Source organism: Microcaecilia unicolor, chromosome 14 (genome assembly GCF_901765095.1).
Source record: "Microcaecilia unicolor chromosome 14, aMicUni1.1, whole genome shotgun sequence".
NCBI classification, from domain to species: domain Eukaryota; kingdom Metazoa; phylum Chordata; class Amphibia; order Gymnophiona; family Siphonopidae; genus Microcaecilia; species Microcaecilia unicolor.
The window spans coordinates 18,404,466-18,420,374 of record NC_044044.1 but is presented as its reverse complement, the minus strand read 5'-3'; the positions used below and the strand labels follow the sequence as shown (position 1 = coordinate 18,420,374).

Here is a 15,909-nt window from a genome sequence, read left to right as displayed (position 1 = left end):
AGCTAAAGGGTCATGATTTTTGATGATTGGAATTGATGGTACTCTGCTATTGGATTTGATTTTTTAGGTAGCTAATTTTATTATGACCTTTTTTTTATTGTAAATTCCTTCTAATGTGAAGTTATTCTTGAATGTAATCTGCCTTGTAGCCGTCTTTCGGTTAAAAGCAGAATATTTCACAGGACCCCACGGTCATTCACAAAGGAAAAATATTCAACATTAAGGAATCTTTCACGTGCTCATCTTCCAATGTGGTATATATCATTCAGTGTAAAAAATGCAACGAAGGCTGCTACATTGGAGAAACAAGTCAGATGCTAAAGAAGAGATTTAATTTACATAGACACCATATGAAAAATGCCAGTACCAATAAAGATGTCATGCCTGTGGGGCAGCACTTTACAAAACCAGAACACTGTACCAGTGACTTCATGGTAAGAATTCTGAAAGGGAACTTTAAAACAATACAGGAACGTAAGACCTTTGAAGTCAGAATGATTCAATATTTTGCCCCCCTCCAGACAGGACTTAAAAATCTGGGTTTTCTAGCCCATTATAAACCATAAAATTGTACTGCTTTGACACCCTCCTGTCACCTATCCACCCCCATCCTGTTAGACTGTCACTGAAATGCTTTGATGTTTCACTCATATATACTGTCATCTACCAACATTTGCTTATTTCCGATCTGACGGAGAAGGGCAACCTTCAAAAGCTAATCAAGAAATGTATTAAGTTATGTCCAATAAAAAAAGGTATCTTATTTTCTTTTCCATGTTTTATTTTGTTTTACTTCTATGGATTACCTTAATACAATGCAAAAGCTGTTCCCTTAAGACTTTGAGGAAGAAAATCTAGAGATCCTATGCTGGGTCTATGAAAGTATCTTAATTTTCCTAACATATAGTACAAAAAATAAAATCTACAAATGAAATTATAGGAGAACCCCTTATTTCCGCCCCAATGATAGGTGCAAAACACAAACTACAAATAACTCCTGGGTTTGAGAAGGTTCAATTATACCAGTAGTAATAGAATCCCACTCAACAAAAAAAAAAAATTTAAAAAGTCAAGGACTCATTCATCAGTTCCTCCAGGAAAAGGTTTGCAAACACTAGCTCTCTTTGGCAGGAAAGTTATGTACACTGTTATAAAAGAGCTACAAAAATATCCTTACTTCCTCTACACAGATAATAAACCAAGAAAGTCATTTTGCTTATCTGCAGGAAACAAATGTGGTAAACATTTTATGCAATCTGCCTACGATATTTTTGACCCTTAACTATAGGAGCCTGTAGACTGGCCTGGCTTTAAGGAAAGATGCATATGACTAACGGAACAGTTGACAAACTGCTTGGGGAAAGTTAAGTGGCAGTGGATCTAACTTCTTACGCATTACAGATCCATCACAGTCCTATTTCCATTCTCAACAATTGTTCGCAGCAAGTTTCCTCTTGGCTCAGATCAGATCTCCTCTTTCTCAATCCTACAAAATGTGAGTCCATTTGCTTCCCTTCTCCCTCCCTCCCCCTCCAACTGTCGAGAACCAAACCCTCCCCTACAAAGATTCCATTAAAACTCTTGGGGCCACATGCACTAAACTTTAACGACTCTTTTACAACCCTTTAAGGAACAAGTTTTAAACCATGACATGCATTAAAGGGCTTTTTCCAACACGGAAGCAGCTAACGAAAACGGAATGCAGATGAGTGATTCGTGTAGAAACCCTATTGTAACGAGATGCACTAACCTTTTCCAATTGCCTTAACGTAGCAAAACTCCGGAAAATCTAACGAGAGGTCTGTACCTCTCGTTGGGGCTGCGCAGGCTAGGAAAAACCGTAATGTAAAAAAAAAAAAAAAACCAAAAACTGTGAGCCAATGACATCACGGGCGCACATTAGCTACGCCGATACCGAGTGCTTTCCGAATGAGCATGTGCGCATGCGTTTCCTACTCCGCTACGAAACTTTCATGCATCCGACTTTTGAATACCGCAACGAACATTTCTGATGGGTTTTTTTTTTTTGTACATTCTTCGTTTTTTCAAATTCGGTAAGGACTTTTACGTTTTAGATTTTTTTTTTACGTATGGTTGATGCATCTGGGCCTCGGTGTCATAGTCGACAAGTTTACGTTCAAAGTAAACCTCACATTAACTCAGTCATTCGGGCCTCTTTTTTTCTCTCTCCCTCGTATTTGTTCAAGTCCATTCCTTTCTCCCGATCTTTCTTCTTTGCCCACTCATCCATGCTCTGGTTACATCACATTTAAATTACTGCTGGCATCTCCCTCTACTCTTTACAAGCGTCTACAGCTCATTCAATCTACAGCTGTTAAACGTCTTCACAATGCACAACTGCTATGACCACGTCACTCCTCTTCTCAAAGCTGAACATTGGCTTCCTCTTACTGCACACTCCTTGCCATGGTTTATAAATCATGTTTGCCATCCACTTCCGCTTATCTCAATAAGCTCCTCAAACCTTACCCTCCCCTCCATTTCCTTGGCTCTGCTGATCAAAATCTTCTCTCTTTGCGGCCACTGTCAGAACTCCACCTGACCTCCTCCTGTCATATGGCCTTCCATTATCTCGATCCCAAATCATGAAATGAATCTCCATTACACATCAGGAACCGCCTACCTTGTCTGCCTTCAAAAAGCTCTTCAAAACATCACCTTTTCATCCTACTGTACGTCCCACCTCTGAGGAAACAGGAAGTTACATCAAGAGGTGGGCTGCAGTAGAGAAAAGAGGCCGGTGCAGGAGGCAGGGCAACCTATGGGAATCGCTATCACTGTCACCTTTTGGATATTAAAGAAATAAGATAAATGTAGGGAAGAGGGTTGAGGGGGGAAGGGAAGAGTGCTGCTCCCTGGAGCATGCCGCCCGAGGCCCCCACCTCAGGTGGTCTAATGGTAGGGCTGCCACTGCTTATCCCATACTCTCAGCTCAGTCATTAAGAGTTTGCCCCATCTGACTCCAAATATCAACTATGAAAGATGACATCAACAAACTCAAGGAGGAACTGGCAGCAATTAAGGAAGCATCCAGGACTACCCAATTCCCAGCCAATTTACCACCAACACTGCCACCGAGTACATAAGTGTTGCCATACTGGGACAGATCGAAGGTCCATCAAGCCTAGTATCCTGTTTCCAACAGTGGCCAATCCAGGTCACAAGCACCTGGCAAGATCCCAAAACAGTACAGTATATTTTATACTGCATATCCCAGAAATAAGCAGTGGATTTTCCCCAAGTCCATTTTAATAATGGCTTATGGACTTTTCTTTAAGGAAGCTAGCCAAACCTTTTTTAAACCCCGCTAAGCTAACTGCTTTTACCACATTCTCTGGCAACGAATTCCAGAGTTTAATTACAGGCTGAGTGAAGAAATATTTTCTCTGATTCATTTTAAACTGACTACTTTGTAGCTTCATTGCGTGCCCCCTAGTCCTAGTATTTTTTTGAAAGAGTAAACAAGCGATTCATGTCTACTCATTCCACTCCACTCATTATTTTATGGACCTCTATCATATCTCCCCTCAGAGAATAAAGCAGGAATAGATGGGATACATCTCAGGATACTGAGGGAGCTCAGAGAAATCCCAGCGTGACCTCTTAAGGATTTATTTAATAGATCATTACAATGGGAGAGGTTCCATGGGAGGTTCCATGGGATTGGAGACGAGCAGATGTGGTCCTTCTTCACAAAACTGGGTCCAGGGAAGAAGCAGGAAACTACCAGCTGGTAAGTCTCATGTTGGTGGTAGGAAAAATAATGGAGTTGCTCCTGAAGGAAAAGACAGTTAGCTTTCTAGAATCCAATGGCTTGCACGATCCAAGGAAACATCACTTTACCACAGAAAAATCCTGCCAAACAAATCTGATGATTTCTTTGACTGGGTGACCAAAGAACTGGGTAAAGGACATGTGCTAGTTGTAATTTACTTGGGTTTCAGCAAAGCCTTTGATACGGTTCCTCACAGAAGATTCACGAATAAGCTGACAGGGCTGAACTTAGGACTCAAAGTGGTGAACTGGATTGGAAACTGGTTGACCGACAAGCAACACAGGTTGGTAGTAAACGGAATTCGCTCAGAGGAAAGGAAGGTGAGTAGTGGAGTGCCTCAGGGGTTGGTACTGGGGCCAATTCTGTCTAATATATTTGTTAGAGACATTGCTGAAGGAAAGGTTTGCCTCTTTGCGGATGACACAAAGATAGCCAATAGAGTGGATACCCCGGAGGCAGAAGAAACCATGAGAAGAGATCTCCAAAAATCAAAAGATGGTCAAAAGTCTGGCAGTTAAATCTTAATGCGAAGAAGTGCAGAGCGATGCACTTGGGGTGCAGAAATCCAAAGGAGATGTACCAGATAGGAGGAGAGAGATTGATAAGTACAGCTCAGGAGAGGGACCTTGGGGTGATGGTGTCAAGAGGATCTCAAGTTGACGAAACAATACGACAAGGCGGTGGCCATGGCCAGAATGATGCTAGGCTGCATAAAGAGGGTGGTAGATACCTGGAATGCCCTCCTGTGGGAGGTGGTAGAGACGAAAACGACAACAGAAGTCAAAAATGTGTCGGATAAACACAAAGGAATCCTGTACGGAAGGTGTGGAACCAAACAAGCTTAGCAGTGATCAGATGGCAACACCAGTAACTGAGAAGCAAAGCCAGTCCTGGCCAGACTTGTGCAGTCTGTGCCCTGATCATGACTGGACAAATTCAGCTTCAGTAGTTGGACGACAAGGCCAGTGCTGGGCAGACTCCTACGGTCTGTGCCCTGAAAACTGCAAGGACAAATCAAGATCAAGTGTATGCATCGTATGTAGTATCACATCATACCTTATGGTATGAGTTTATCTTGTTGGGCAAATTGGATAGACAATATGGGTCTGTTACTATGTAAGATCCACCCAACAAAATCTCCTCTTGATTCTGTCACACACCTGACAGCTTGATATTGTTGTTGATCTCGGCTGATTTCGATTCTACTTTGGGCTGGACTTTGTTCCATCTAGACTGTTAAAGAAATGTTAGGAGGGAGACTTTGGTTGGAATTCAGGACTTAGGCAATCAATTGAAAAGGTGGGAAACAGGACCCTTGTTTATGCTGTAGCAGCTACCACCTTTCCTTATCTAAAGAAGGCAGTAGAAAAGTCAGTGGATAACCAGATTAGTCAAGTCTTGGAATCTAATAATAAGATTGGAGTGGAGGAGTGGCCTAGTGGTTAGAGCACCGGTCTTGCAATCCAGAGGTGGCCGGTTCAAATCCCACTGCTGCTCCTTGTGATCTTGGGCAAGTCACTTAACCCTCCATTGCCTCAGGTACAAACTTAGATTGTGAGACAGAGAAATATCCAGAGTACCTGAACGTAACTCACCTTGAGCTACTACTGAAAAAGGTGTGAGCAAAATCTAAATAAATAAATAAGATGGACGTGGGTCAGGCCAGATTTTATGCTGAATCAGGGACTAAGCATGCCCTTGTGGCTGCAAAAGACTGAGCATGGACATGGGAGGGGTTTGGACAGACCAGCCCAGAACTTAAGGGGTCCTTTTACCAAGCTGCGGTAAAATTTGCCTTGCATTAGTGGCGGGGGCCATTTTCGCCGCACGCTGCGGCCCTTTTTAGCGCAGCAGGTAAAAAAAAGACTGAGAATAACCATGGCCATGCAGTAAGAGTGCTCTTACTGCGTGGCCATGCGAGGGGGAGAACTAACCAACACCCACTGAGGTGGCAATAAGGACTCCCAAGCTAACCCATAATGAGCATAATTGCTGGCATCGAATTTGAACTTAGTGCACAGCTTCCCGGCACCTAACTTTTGGTGACCTCTAAAGAAATTGGCCCCTGGTAGGATTTTGAAGAAGTTTCAGATACTGCAAAATGTAGCATCAACTCAGATATACCCATTGCTTGCTGTATTTCAGGCTGTCCTCTTTGTCCTTTGCTAGTTGGTATCCCAGTATCGATAGTAGACTCCTCTGGATATCTGGGAATTACTACCAACTTTTATTTACTGTGCAAAATGTCTAGTGTTGTGGCTTCTTTAACCTCTGCCAAATATGCCCCTTCTGAAGCCATTTCGACAATTCACCCTTACACTGTCTTCTTCATGCTCAACTGATTTCTTGACTTGACTACTGTAATGTGATCTAGTGGGCATCACACCCAGCTTAACTTGAAAAGATTTCAATCAGTCCAGAATACAGTCATTTGACTTTTATGATGAGCTCAGAAATTTGATGTCGCCCCCCTTCTGTCTCAGCAACATTACAATTAAATTTAAGATTTTGACTCTTACTCATATGATTTTCAATAGATCGCAGCGAGGTAGCTGCTCTTCTATGTACGAAACCCTGACCCAGAATCAGGTCTATGGAATGATTTAGCACCAGATTCCCCAGAAACATGCGGTGCGCTACTGGAGAGAGGCGGACCCTTCTATCCACGCTCCGGTCCCAAGGCATTTGAGATGGCCGGCCTCAGTTTCCATTATCGGCGAAAACCGAGGCTGGCCATCTCTAAGTCTGGCGATCTCAACATTTAGGTCGACCATCTCTAAGGTTGACCTAAATGTTGAGATTTGGCCGGCCCCGACCGTATTATCGAAATGAAAGATGGCCGCCCATCTTGTTCGATAATACGGTTGAGCTCCACCGCTTCCGGGGCCGTCCCCGGAGATAGCCGCCCTTAGAGATGGGCGCCCCCATTCGATTATGCCCCTCCACGTTACTTTGTAAAAGGGCCCCATAGAGAGATCCATTTGGATCTAATTGTGTGCCAGAATAAACCCTATCAGTGGTGCACTAGAATTCACAGTAACTGGTGAAGCTCCTTTGAGATCCCTAATAGGTACGAGGGTGCTATCTTACTTTTCACTAATTTCTTTAACCTTGAGGATGTTGGAGAAGAGGATTCTCTTCTCTCGAATGATCATCGTTTCATCCAGTTCACGAGAATTCATGAAGTGCTCTATCAGGAGCGTGAGGGACCTCAGGTACGAGGCTTCCGAGGTGAGGACTTCAAACATGCTCTGCAAACGAACATTTGAAGAAATAAAAACGGTCACAACAGAAGAATTCTACTACCTTGTGTGAATAAATAAATAATGAAAATTAATTTCCACTCACTTGATATACCACTAGTACTTATTATTATGCTTTATTATGGAATTCTTTATATATTTACGATTCTTTCCTTATTGATAAAGTGTGAGTTTACGTATTTTGATGTGTATCGCTCCATGGTGCGACCGCACCTCGAATATTGTGTTCAATTCTGGTCGCCGTATCTCAAAAAAGATATAGTGGAATTAGAAAAGGTGCTCAGAAGGGCGACAAAAATGATAAAGGGGGTGGGACAACTTCCCTATGAGGAAAGGCTAAAGCAGCTAGGGCTCTTCAGCTTGGAGAAAAGGCGGCTGAGGGGAGATATGATAGAGGTCTATAAAATAACGAGTGGAGTTGAACGGGTAGACGTGAAGCATCTGTTCACGCTTTCCAAAAATACTAGGACTAGGGGGCATGCAATGAAGCTACAATGTAGTAAATTTAAAACGAATCGGAGAAAATGTTTCTTCACTCAATGTGTAATTAAACTCTGGAATTTGTTGCCAGAGAATGTGGTAAAGGCAGTGAGCTTAGCAGAGTTTAAAAAAGGTTTGGACGGCTTCCTAAAGGAAAAGTCCATAGACCGTTATTACATGGACTTGGGGAAAATCCACTATTTCTGGGATAAGCAGTATAAAATGTTTTGTACTTTTTTGGGATCTTGCCAGGTATTTGTGACCTGGATTGGCCACTGTTGGAAACAGGATGCTGGCAACATTCCATGCTACCAATCCCGGGACAAGCAGTGGCTTCCCCCATGTCTGTTTCAATAGCAGACTATGGACTTTTCCTCCAGGAACCTGTCCGAACCTTTTTTTAAACCCAGATACGCTAACCGCCCTTACCACATCCTCTGGCAACATGTTCCAGAGCTCAACTATTCTTTGAGTGAACAAATATTTCCTCCTATTTGTTTTAAAAGTATTTCCATATAATTTCATTGACTGTCCCCTGGTCTTTGTACTTTTTGAAAGAGTGAAAAATCAATTCACTTTTACTCATTCTACGCCACTCAAGATTTTATAGACCTCAATCATATCCCCCCCCCCCCCCCAGTTGTCTTTTCCAAGCTGAAGAGCTGAAACCACTTTAGCCTTTCCTCATACGAAAGGAGTTCCATCCCCTTTATCATTTTGGTTGTTCTTCTTTGAACCTTTTCTAATTCCACTAATATCTTTTTCGAGATACGGCGACCAGAATTGAACGCAATACCCATGACATGCCCTGTCAAAAAAATATTTGCAAAAAATACCTAGCGTGCGCTAACCCATGTGTTAACATTCAAATTTCCACAAAAAACACTAACACGTTTTGCGGTAGCCTGTTTTTTCATGTGTTAAGTGTGCATTAGGGCTATAATGCCCTTTAGGGAAAAATTTAACTTCACCTCCTGCATTTTGCGCTGCTCCGTGCTCATTTTCTCCAGAATTCCGCTCTCGCGCACTGCCGGCAGCTCCTGCCACAGGGTGTTTTGTGGGGTCACCGACCTTCGGCTCTGCCTGGGCGAGCTCCCACCATACTCTGACAGCGACGGCGGGCTTCCAGAAGGGCAGTCAAAGCTGGTGATGCTGTTATTTCGTGGCACGGTCTGGCGCTTGATTTCCTTACGGATGACAGTCAGGCGGTAGGTCTGATAGAGCGGCTCTGAAAGTTAAAAAAAGGAAGAGAAACTTCCCATCACCAAACAAAATCCTCAGCAGCTCATTTCCTATCTAGCACTCTCCCTCCCCCCATATTCAAAACCATTTAACCAGACAGGAACGGCACCTGGCCAGTTAAATGGTACCTAACCACGACCCACTGAAAATTCAGTTAACGCCGAGCAGATAGCTGGTTCTATTGCCCGATATAACTGGCTAGCCGCCGATTTTCAGTGTGAGTTTGGCGCAAATCTGGAATATATTTTTGGCTGGTCTGAACTTGACTGGCCGGCGCTGAATATTGGCTTGGCCAGTTCAAGTTCAAACCGGCCAAAAATAAACTGGATATTCGATGCCGATCACCAGAAACGGCCCGGCATTGAATATCTGGCATTGCCGCGGACCATGAGAGTTAGCCCGGCTATCTCCCGCGGTCTGTATATCGGCCCCTTAAACGTTTAATATCGTTAAGGCACTCAAGGCTATAACACATCGATAAAGTAAAGTTTACCATCTTGAAGGCGTGACTCCCAGTCAATCAGCTTCGGAGATGTAATGCTGGAAGAGCTGGAATAAGAGGCATAGAGACAAAAAGATGTATATAAATTCCTGAACTCAAGGTGGAGCCTTAAAAGCACAGCAAACGTCCTTAGGTGGAGGAAAACAAAAATGAAAAAAAAAAGGTTCCTTATGAAAGGAATGCCAAAGGACAACAAAGCAGGGGTGAACCAGGGGCAGACTGACCGTGATCAGGGGCCCCTGGGCAGTAAAGGTCACTGGGGCCCCTCCTGGTCACTGCTTGCCATCCCCTCCCGCACACTACAGACCCCTGAGCCAAAGTGGGCCCTCCCTTGAAGGGCCCTGGTGGTCTAGTGGCTTCTTCAGGGGCAGGAAAGAATCCCACTGTTGCCACTGTGCTCGGTGCCGCCGTGTTTTCAAAATGGCTGCCGAGTCTTCCCACCGTAGTCTCGCGGGTCTCAGCAGCCATTTTTAAAACATGGCGGTGCCAGGCAGACTAGCAGCATTGGGCAGGAAAGACTGGGATTCTTTCCTGCCCCCGCAGAAGCCACCACCGCCCTTCAAGGTAGGCCAGGGAGGACCCACTGGAGCTGGGAGGCTGTAGTGGGCGGCGGTGGGCAACCGGGCAGAGCCTCTGGGCTCTCAGGCACTGCCCAGTTGCTAGAATGGTCAGTGGACGCATAAAATGAGAGTCACGGAACCTTGGAGTAAGAACTGATAAAACTAAAAAAAAGTTAAAAAAAAGAGACCATAGGTCTGCATAAAAAGCAAATCCCCCAAATTTCTACCATCTTTTTGGAGATTTATTTTATGTAGACCTAGTCTTATTTTATCATAATATACTCCCCCCCCCCCCCCCCCCCCCGATATTCAGCCAGCATCAGTGTAATTCCTGGATATTCAATGCTGGGCCCTGTCTGCGCTTCAGCGCTGAATATCTGTTTTTGTTCATCTTTTGAGTCGGTTAACACACAGCCTTGGCGAAGTCAATATTCAACCCTTGTCCACCTAAGCCGAACCACTTAAAAACAGGACTGCTATTTCTGCGGCCCGATTTAAGCGGTTTCCTTACACAGCGAGGACCTGAACCTGACTCCACCCCGGAATGCCCAAATTCAGTGCTAACCAGTCATTCTCAGCGAAGATAAACTGGTTTAAGTGCCGCTGAAAATGACCGGATAGACGGGAACAAGCGATTTAAGCAGTCGGTGGCCATTACCAGTGGTTAAATCGTTTTGAATATCGGCTGGTTTATGTATTCCAAGGTCCCATGACTCATTTTATTGGTCCGTCCCTACTTCCTCGTCCTTAGGTAAAGGAACCACAATGTGAAAACCAATTCTAAAGGCACCAGGATTTTCCATGGGAGAAGGTACAGTAAAGGTAGAAAAAAAAAAGAATTTTATTTTAGGATAAAGTAGTGTGGTAGCCGTGCTATTTTTTTGTTGTTGTTGTTTGCTTGTTTGGTTTGTAGTTGTTAATTTGCAATGTAGTGAATGAAATATTTGATATTTATGTCTGCTATTTTTATAGTAAGGGGAATTTTTTTCTGGTATCCTGCATGCCAGAGTCTGGTTTTGGGGGGGGTTTCAGCTGATGCTTTGCTAACACATTTTATTAGTTTATGGTCAGTCTTAAGGGTTCTTTTGTTGGGCCTAGGGACGTGTACTATTTTCAATGATACCTTTTTATATGCTCCATGACTGGTAAAATGGGTGTGGTTACTGTGGAGGCGTGGCTACCATAGGGGTGGAGCCATAGTGACTCCGCCCTTAAGGTTGGCACTGTATGAGTTCTGGCACCTTTTTCCTACAAAAAAAAGCACCAAGTATATGATTCCCAGATGTGCAGTTTGAGCAGGGCTGGAGCACAGCTCTTTCTCTGTATCACCAGCAAAATTCATCCCTTCCTTTCTGAGCATGCTGACCAAACCCTTATCTACACTCATATCACCTCTCAATTAGATTACTGTAACTTGCTCCCCACTAAACCATCTCTCCCCTCTTCAATCTATTCAAACTTCTGCTGCACGACTTCTATTCTGCCAGTGTCGCTCCACTCACATAACCCTCTCCTCAAGTCACTTCACTTGCTCCCTATCCGTTTCTGTGTGTGTGTGTGTATATATATATATATATATATAGTTCAAACTCCTCTTACTGACTTCCACGTTGTGATAAAGTCACATCCAGGATAGTTGAGTTAAGACAGTTTCAGTCTGAACTACAAGTCCCAGAAGGCATTGCAGGCAAGGAGCCAGGGGGTGAGATAGAAAACCCGGACTGGACTCCTAGCTGCAATAAGGGAGGACATGGGTGTAAGCTAACAGGAGGTGTAGATTGGCTGCCACTAGGGGGAAAGAGAGATAGGAAACCCTGTGGGCAGGAGCTCCTCATTAGTCTAATGCTTAACTCAGCTGGTTTGGTTGTGAGTAAGCTAATGGAAGGAGAATGATTGGTGGTGGTAGCTGAAGCCAGGGATTGATTAGGCAGGTGGGAAGGAGTTCAGTTCAGTTCAGGAGAGAGAAGCAGAAGGAGAGAAGCAGTTGCAGGCTGAAAACCCTTGGGCAGGGAGGTCCCTAAAGTACTGAAGCAGGCTGAGATTCCTTGGGTGAGAGGAAGTCCCAAAAGTATTGAATTCATTGTGAAGCTGATGCAGGGGAAAACCCTTGGGTAGAAGGAGTCCCTAAAATATTGAACTCTCCTGAATGTAAAGAGGATAGAAGGTAGAAAATGCTGCTGGGTGACTGAACTGTGATGATGAACTGAAAGAACTATTTGTCTTGGGAATTGAATTACTGTTTATTGTGCACTGGATAAAGAGCCCAGACTGGAGCTGACTATAAGCCTGTATTGAATCCTGGTATGAGCTATGCTGCTGTTGGAACTGTGTACTAGAAACCTTCGTGGAATAAAAGTTCTTAAGATTGAAGTTACTGGTGGACATCTATTTCTTCATTGTGCCGGGAGCCTGTGGCTGGAGGAGATTGTTCTATCCTTGGCTGCACAAGAGAGGCGCTTGGTTACAACGTGCATTTATTCTTCAGCTGTATCTCTCCTACTACTACTTAACATTTCTAGAGCGCTACTAGGGTTACGCAGCGCTGTACAGTTTAACAAAAAAGGACAGTCCCTGCTCAAAGGAGCTTACAATCTAAAGGACGAAATGTCAAGTTGGGGCAGTCTAGATTTCTTGAAAGAGGTCTGGTGGTTAGGTGCCGAAGGCGACATTGAAGAGGTGGGCTTTGAGCAAGGATTTGAAGATGGGCAGGGAGGGGGCCTGGCGTATGGGCTCAGGGAGTTTATTCCAAGCATGGGGTGAGGCGAGGCAGAAAGGGCGGAGCCTGGAGTTGGCGGTGGTGGAGAAGGGTACTGAGAGGAGGGATTTGTCTTGAGAGCGGAGGTTACGGGTAGGAACGTAAGGGGACATGAGGGTAGAGAGGTAAGGAGGGGCAGCAGATCGAGTGCATTTGTAGGTTAGTAGGAGAAGCTTGAACTGTATGCGGTACTTGATCAGAAGCCAGTGAAGTGACTTGAGGAGAGGGGTGATGTGAGTATATCGGTCCAGGCGGAAGATAAGACGTGCAGCCGAGTTCTGAACGGACTGAAGGGGGGATAGATGGCTAAGTGGGAGGCCAGTGAGGAGTAGGTTGCAGTAGTCAAGGCGAGAGGTAATGAGAGAGTGGATGAGAGTTCGGATGGTATGCTAAGAGAGGAAAGGGCGAATTTTGCTAATGTTGTAGAGGAAGAAGCGACAGGTCTTGGCTATCTGCTGGATATGCGCAGAGAAGGAGAGGGAGGAGTCGAAGATGACTCCAAGGTTGCGGGCAGATGAGATGAGCTGTATCTCTCCTCTCTTCTCTCATCCCTACACCCCTCCCCAAGAACACCAATCGTCAGTTAAGTCGCTCTTATCTGTTCCCCCTACAACAGGCGTCTAAAACTTAAGAGTACTGAATTTTCCTATGGCTACAGGAATAAATGCGATGGATTTCTTTAAAAAAAAAAAAAAATACCTAGTAGAAATTCTTCAATATCCTTCTTCAACTATCCCTCCATTCAACAAAATATATTACCTCCCATTATCTCCTCGAACTGGAAAGGAGCCATTGGGCTCTGAGAGTTTGCCTCAAGTTCAGGATCTTGGGCCGGGAATTCAGGATATTTCTGTTCTACTCGAAGAATCTTTGTCAAAAGTAACAACATGATGGACTTTAATAGTATCGTTTGTATTTGAACAGGATCTAAATTCAGTAATAAAGCTATACTTTAAGAACTCACTAAAAACCTTTTGTGGTCATAGAATATGGATTTTTCCAGACGTGGCAAAGACAACGCAAGACAGAAGGAAATTATTTCTAGATCTCAGGGAAGAAACGAGGGCATTAGGAACTACATTTCTACTGGCCTATCCGTTTAAATGCGTAATTCGGTTCTTGGGCAATAAATACGTTTTCTTTGAACCAGAACAACTTCGAACATTTTTGGATATGAAAAACCTGGTCAAATAGACTGATGGAATGATAGTTGGAATAACTGATTAAGAAAAAAGAATAGGGTGGGAATATTCAGGCCAGGCCACTTACCTATAATGTTGTTTCTGTGTATTTTTTTTTTGGGGGGGGGGGGGTCTCCTTATCTAGTAGTCTCTCCCTACCTCAATTGCTAATAGTGGTCTAAGAAAGAGATTGGTTGTAAATTTTCTAAAAAAAAAAAAAAAAAATTTCTTTACAAAGTGTTTAGTTTATCTCTGTATTTCAGTCTGCAAGTTAAGCTTGTAATAGAATATAAATGTTATAAATAAATAATAATTAAAATACTATGGACCAATGAAGAACTGGGTGTGTCAGCTACTTCCTATATATATATCCGAGGTGGACTTCCTTAAGAGGATTGTGTCTTTATATATATATAACCAAGTTGTATATATATATATAAAGACACAATCCTCTTAAGGAAGTCCACCTCAGATGGTCCTTATTTTCAAAATAATAAGGTTGGAATTGGAGAAAACTACAGATATTATAATAGTATTTGCTGACATAAATCTGAAAGAGATACAGCTTTGGGGGGCCCCCTTCTAAATTTCTGCTCCGGGCTCTAGCATGTTTAAACATCTGCCCTGTGGGCCACAGTGAATATATTTTTTAAAAAATACACTTTTGACTGTATCTAACAACAGGAAAAAAAAAAGCAGTGGAATTTTGCCCAACTGAAACAAAAGCCAGGACCTTTTCCAAACATGTTCTGTTCAACACAGTGCTGTCCTGACTTGTCTGGGGAAAGGGTTGAGCCAGGGCTAGGGAGGTTCTCTGTATGCAGACCAAAAACCTAAGCAAGAGAAAATTCAGGCAGAAGCCGAGACCGGTGCAACCCAGATGGTAGAAGTGGGAGGGTGAATGGAGTGAAGCAACTTGGCAAGAAATAATTCCACCACTCCAGCCACATGAGAGTAAAAAAAAGGGTGTGGTAAATAGATTTACTAATACCTTGGCAAGCCTCAAAGAAAATCAGCCACCGACATTGCATACAGTTCATCGTGAGCTGGATACTGCCCTCATTTTAGTCTACAGGGACTGCACATCCCCTCTGTTATTCCCGTGCATAGTTCAGACGTTAAGTGTGTGCTTTTAAAACGTGAGCTGTACGAACTCGGCCCGGGTGATTTTCTGTAAGAATTGCACAAGTGGGGTTGCCCTGTTTGACTTAAGTTACTGAGTTGGGGTTGGAAGAAGGCTGACAATCAGAAAGACAGACCTTTCACCGGAGTGCTCGCCATCCAAATCCGACAACATTTCTTTATTCGGGCTGATGTCATTTGCAGCTGCAATACACAGAAACCCATTAGAACATGAATCATCAGCAGAGTCAAGGGAAAGATGTATTAAACAGAAATGCAAAAACATCTTGACGTTCAATAACAGGGAGGCTGGTAGGAGCCTGTTCTTTGGAGAATGCTAACTAACCCCGGTATATACTCACCTAAAATTTGGGGTAGGGGCAATTATGTCAGCCACCGACCTGGTGTAAATACAGGAGGGATGTCCAAAAGAGTAGGGTAAATGGATGGCTTCCCCCCCCCTTCCCTCCAAGAAAAAAAAACAGGGAATCAAGAAGTCTGTTGTACAAAATATCTCTTGTTATAAAAACGCTTTAACAATTCAAATGGACTTTGAAGACTCAACATGGAGCCATGTTTCGGCATAGCCACCTGCCTCAGGAATCTGTAGAAGTGTAGTGAACAATGTGTGATCAACTAGTCAAACACATAAATAGAAATCTTCAAAAAATTGCGGGTGCTGCCTGCAAGAATCGCTTTTACAAACTCCAGAGGCAGGCGGCTCCGTGTTGAGTCTTCAAAGTGTATTTGAATGTTTGAAGCGTTTTTATAAACAATAAATATTTTGTGCAACAGACTTTTTGATTCCCTGGTTTTTGTGGAAAGCCATCCATTTATCCTACTCCCTTGGACATCGCTCTACGTTTCTGTGTGTGTGTGTGTGTGTGGGGTGGGGGGTTGTTCCGTCACTTTTTTGTGACTTTTTGTAAATGTGGGAGGGACACACATAACTTGCAATATTCTGTAAGTTATGTGCATAAGTGGAAGCCCCGCCTATTTCCTGCCCGA

The 15,909-nt window shown here is 43.6% G+C and overlaps 1 protein-coding gene across 2 annotated transcripts in view; it reads right to left on the bottom strand.

Moving 5' to 3' along the window:
- Nucleotides 1-15,909, bottom strand: part of ARHGEF15 (Rho guanine nucleotide exchange factor 15) — a 61,211-nt gene that overhangs the window by 20,576 nt on the left and 24,726 nt on the right. For both annotated transcript variants that reach the window (XM_030187539.1, XM_030187540.1), the window contains 4 exons: nt 15,039-15,105; nt 9,275-9,330; nt 8,511-8,767; nt 6,887-7,047 (listed from right to left, as the gene is read on the bottom strand). In XM_030187539.1, the coding sequence (XP_030043399.1) occupies nt 6,887-7,047; nt 8,511-8,767; nt 9,275-9,330; nt 15,039-15,105 (541 nt within the window). The remainder of the gene's footprint in view (nt 1-6,886; nt 7,048-8,510; nt 8,768-9,274; nt 9,331-15,038; nt 15,106-15,909) is intronic.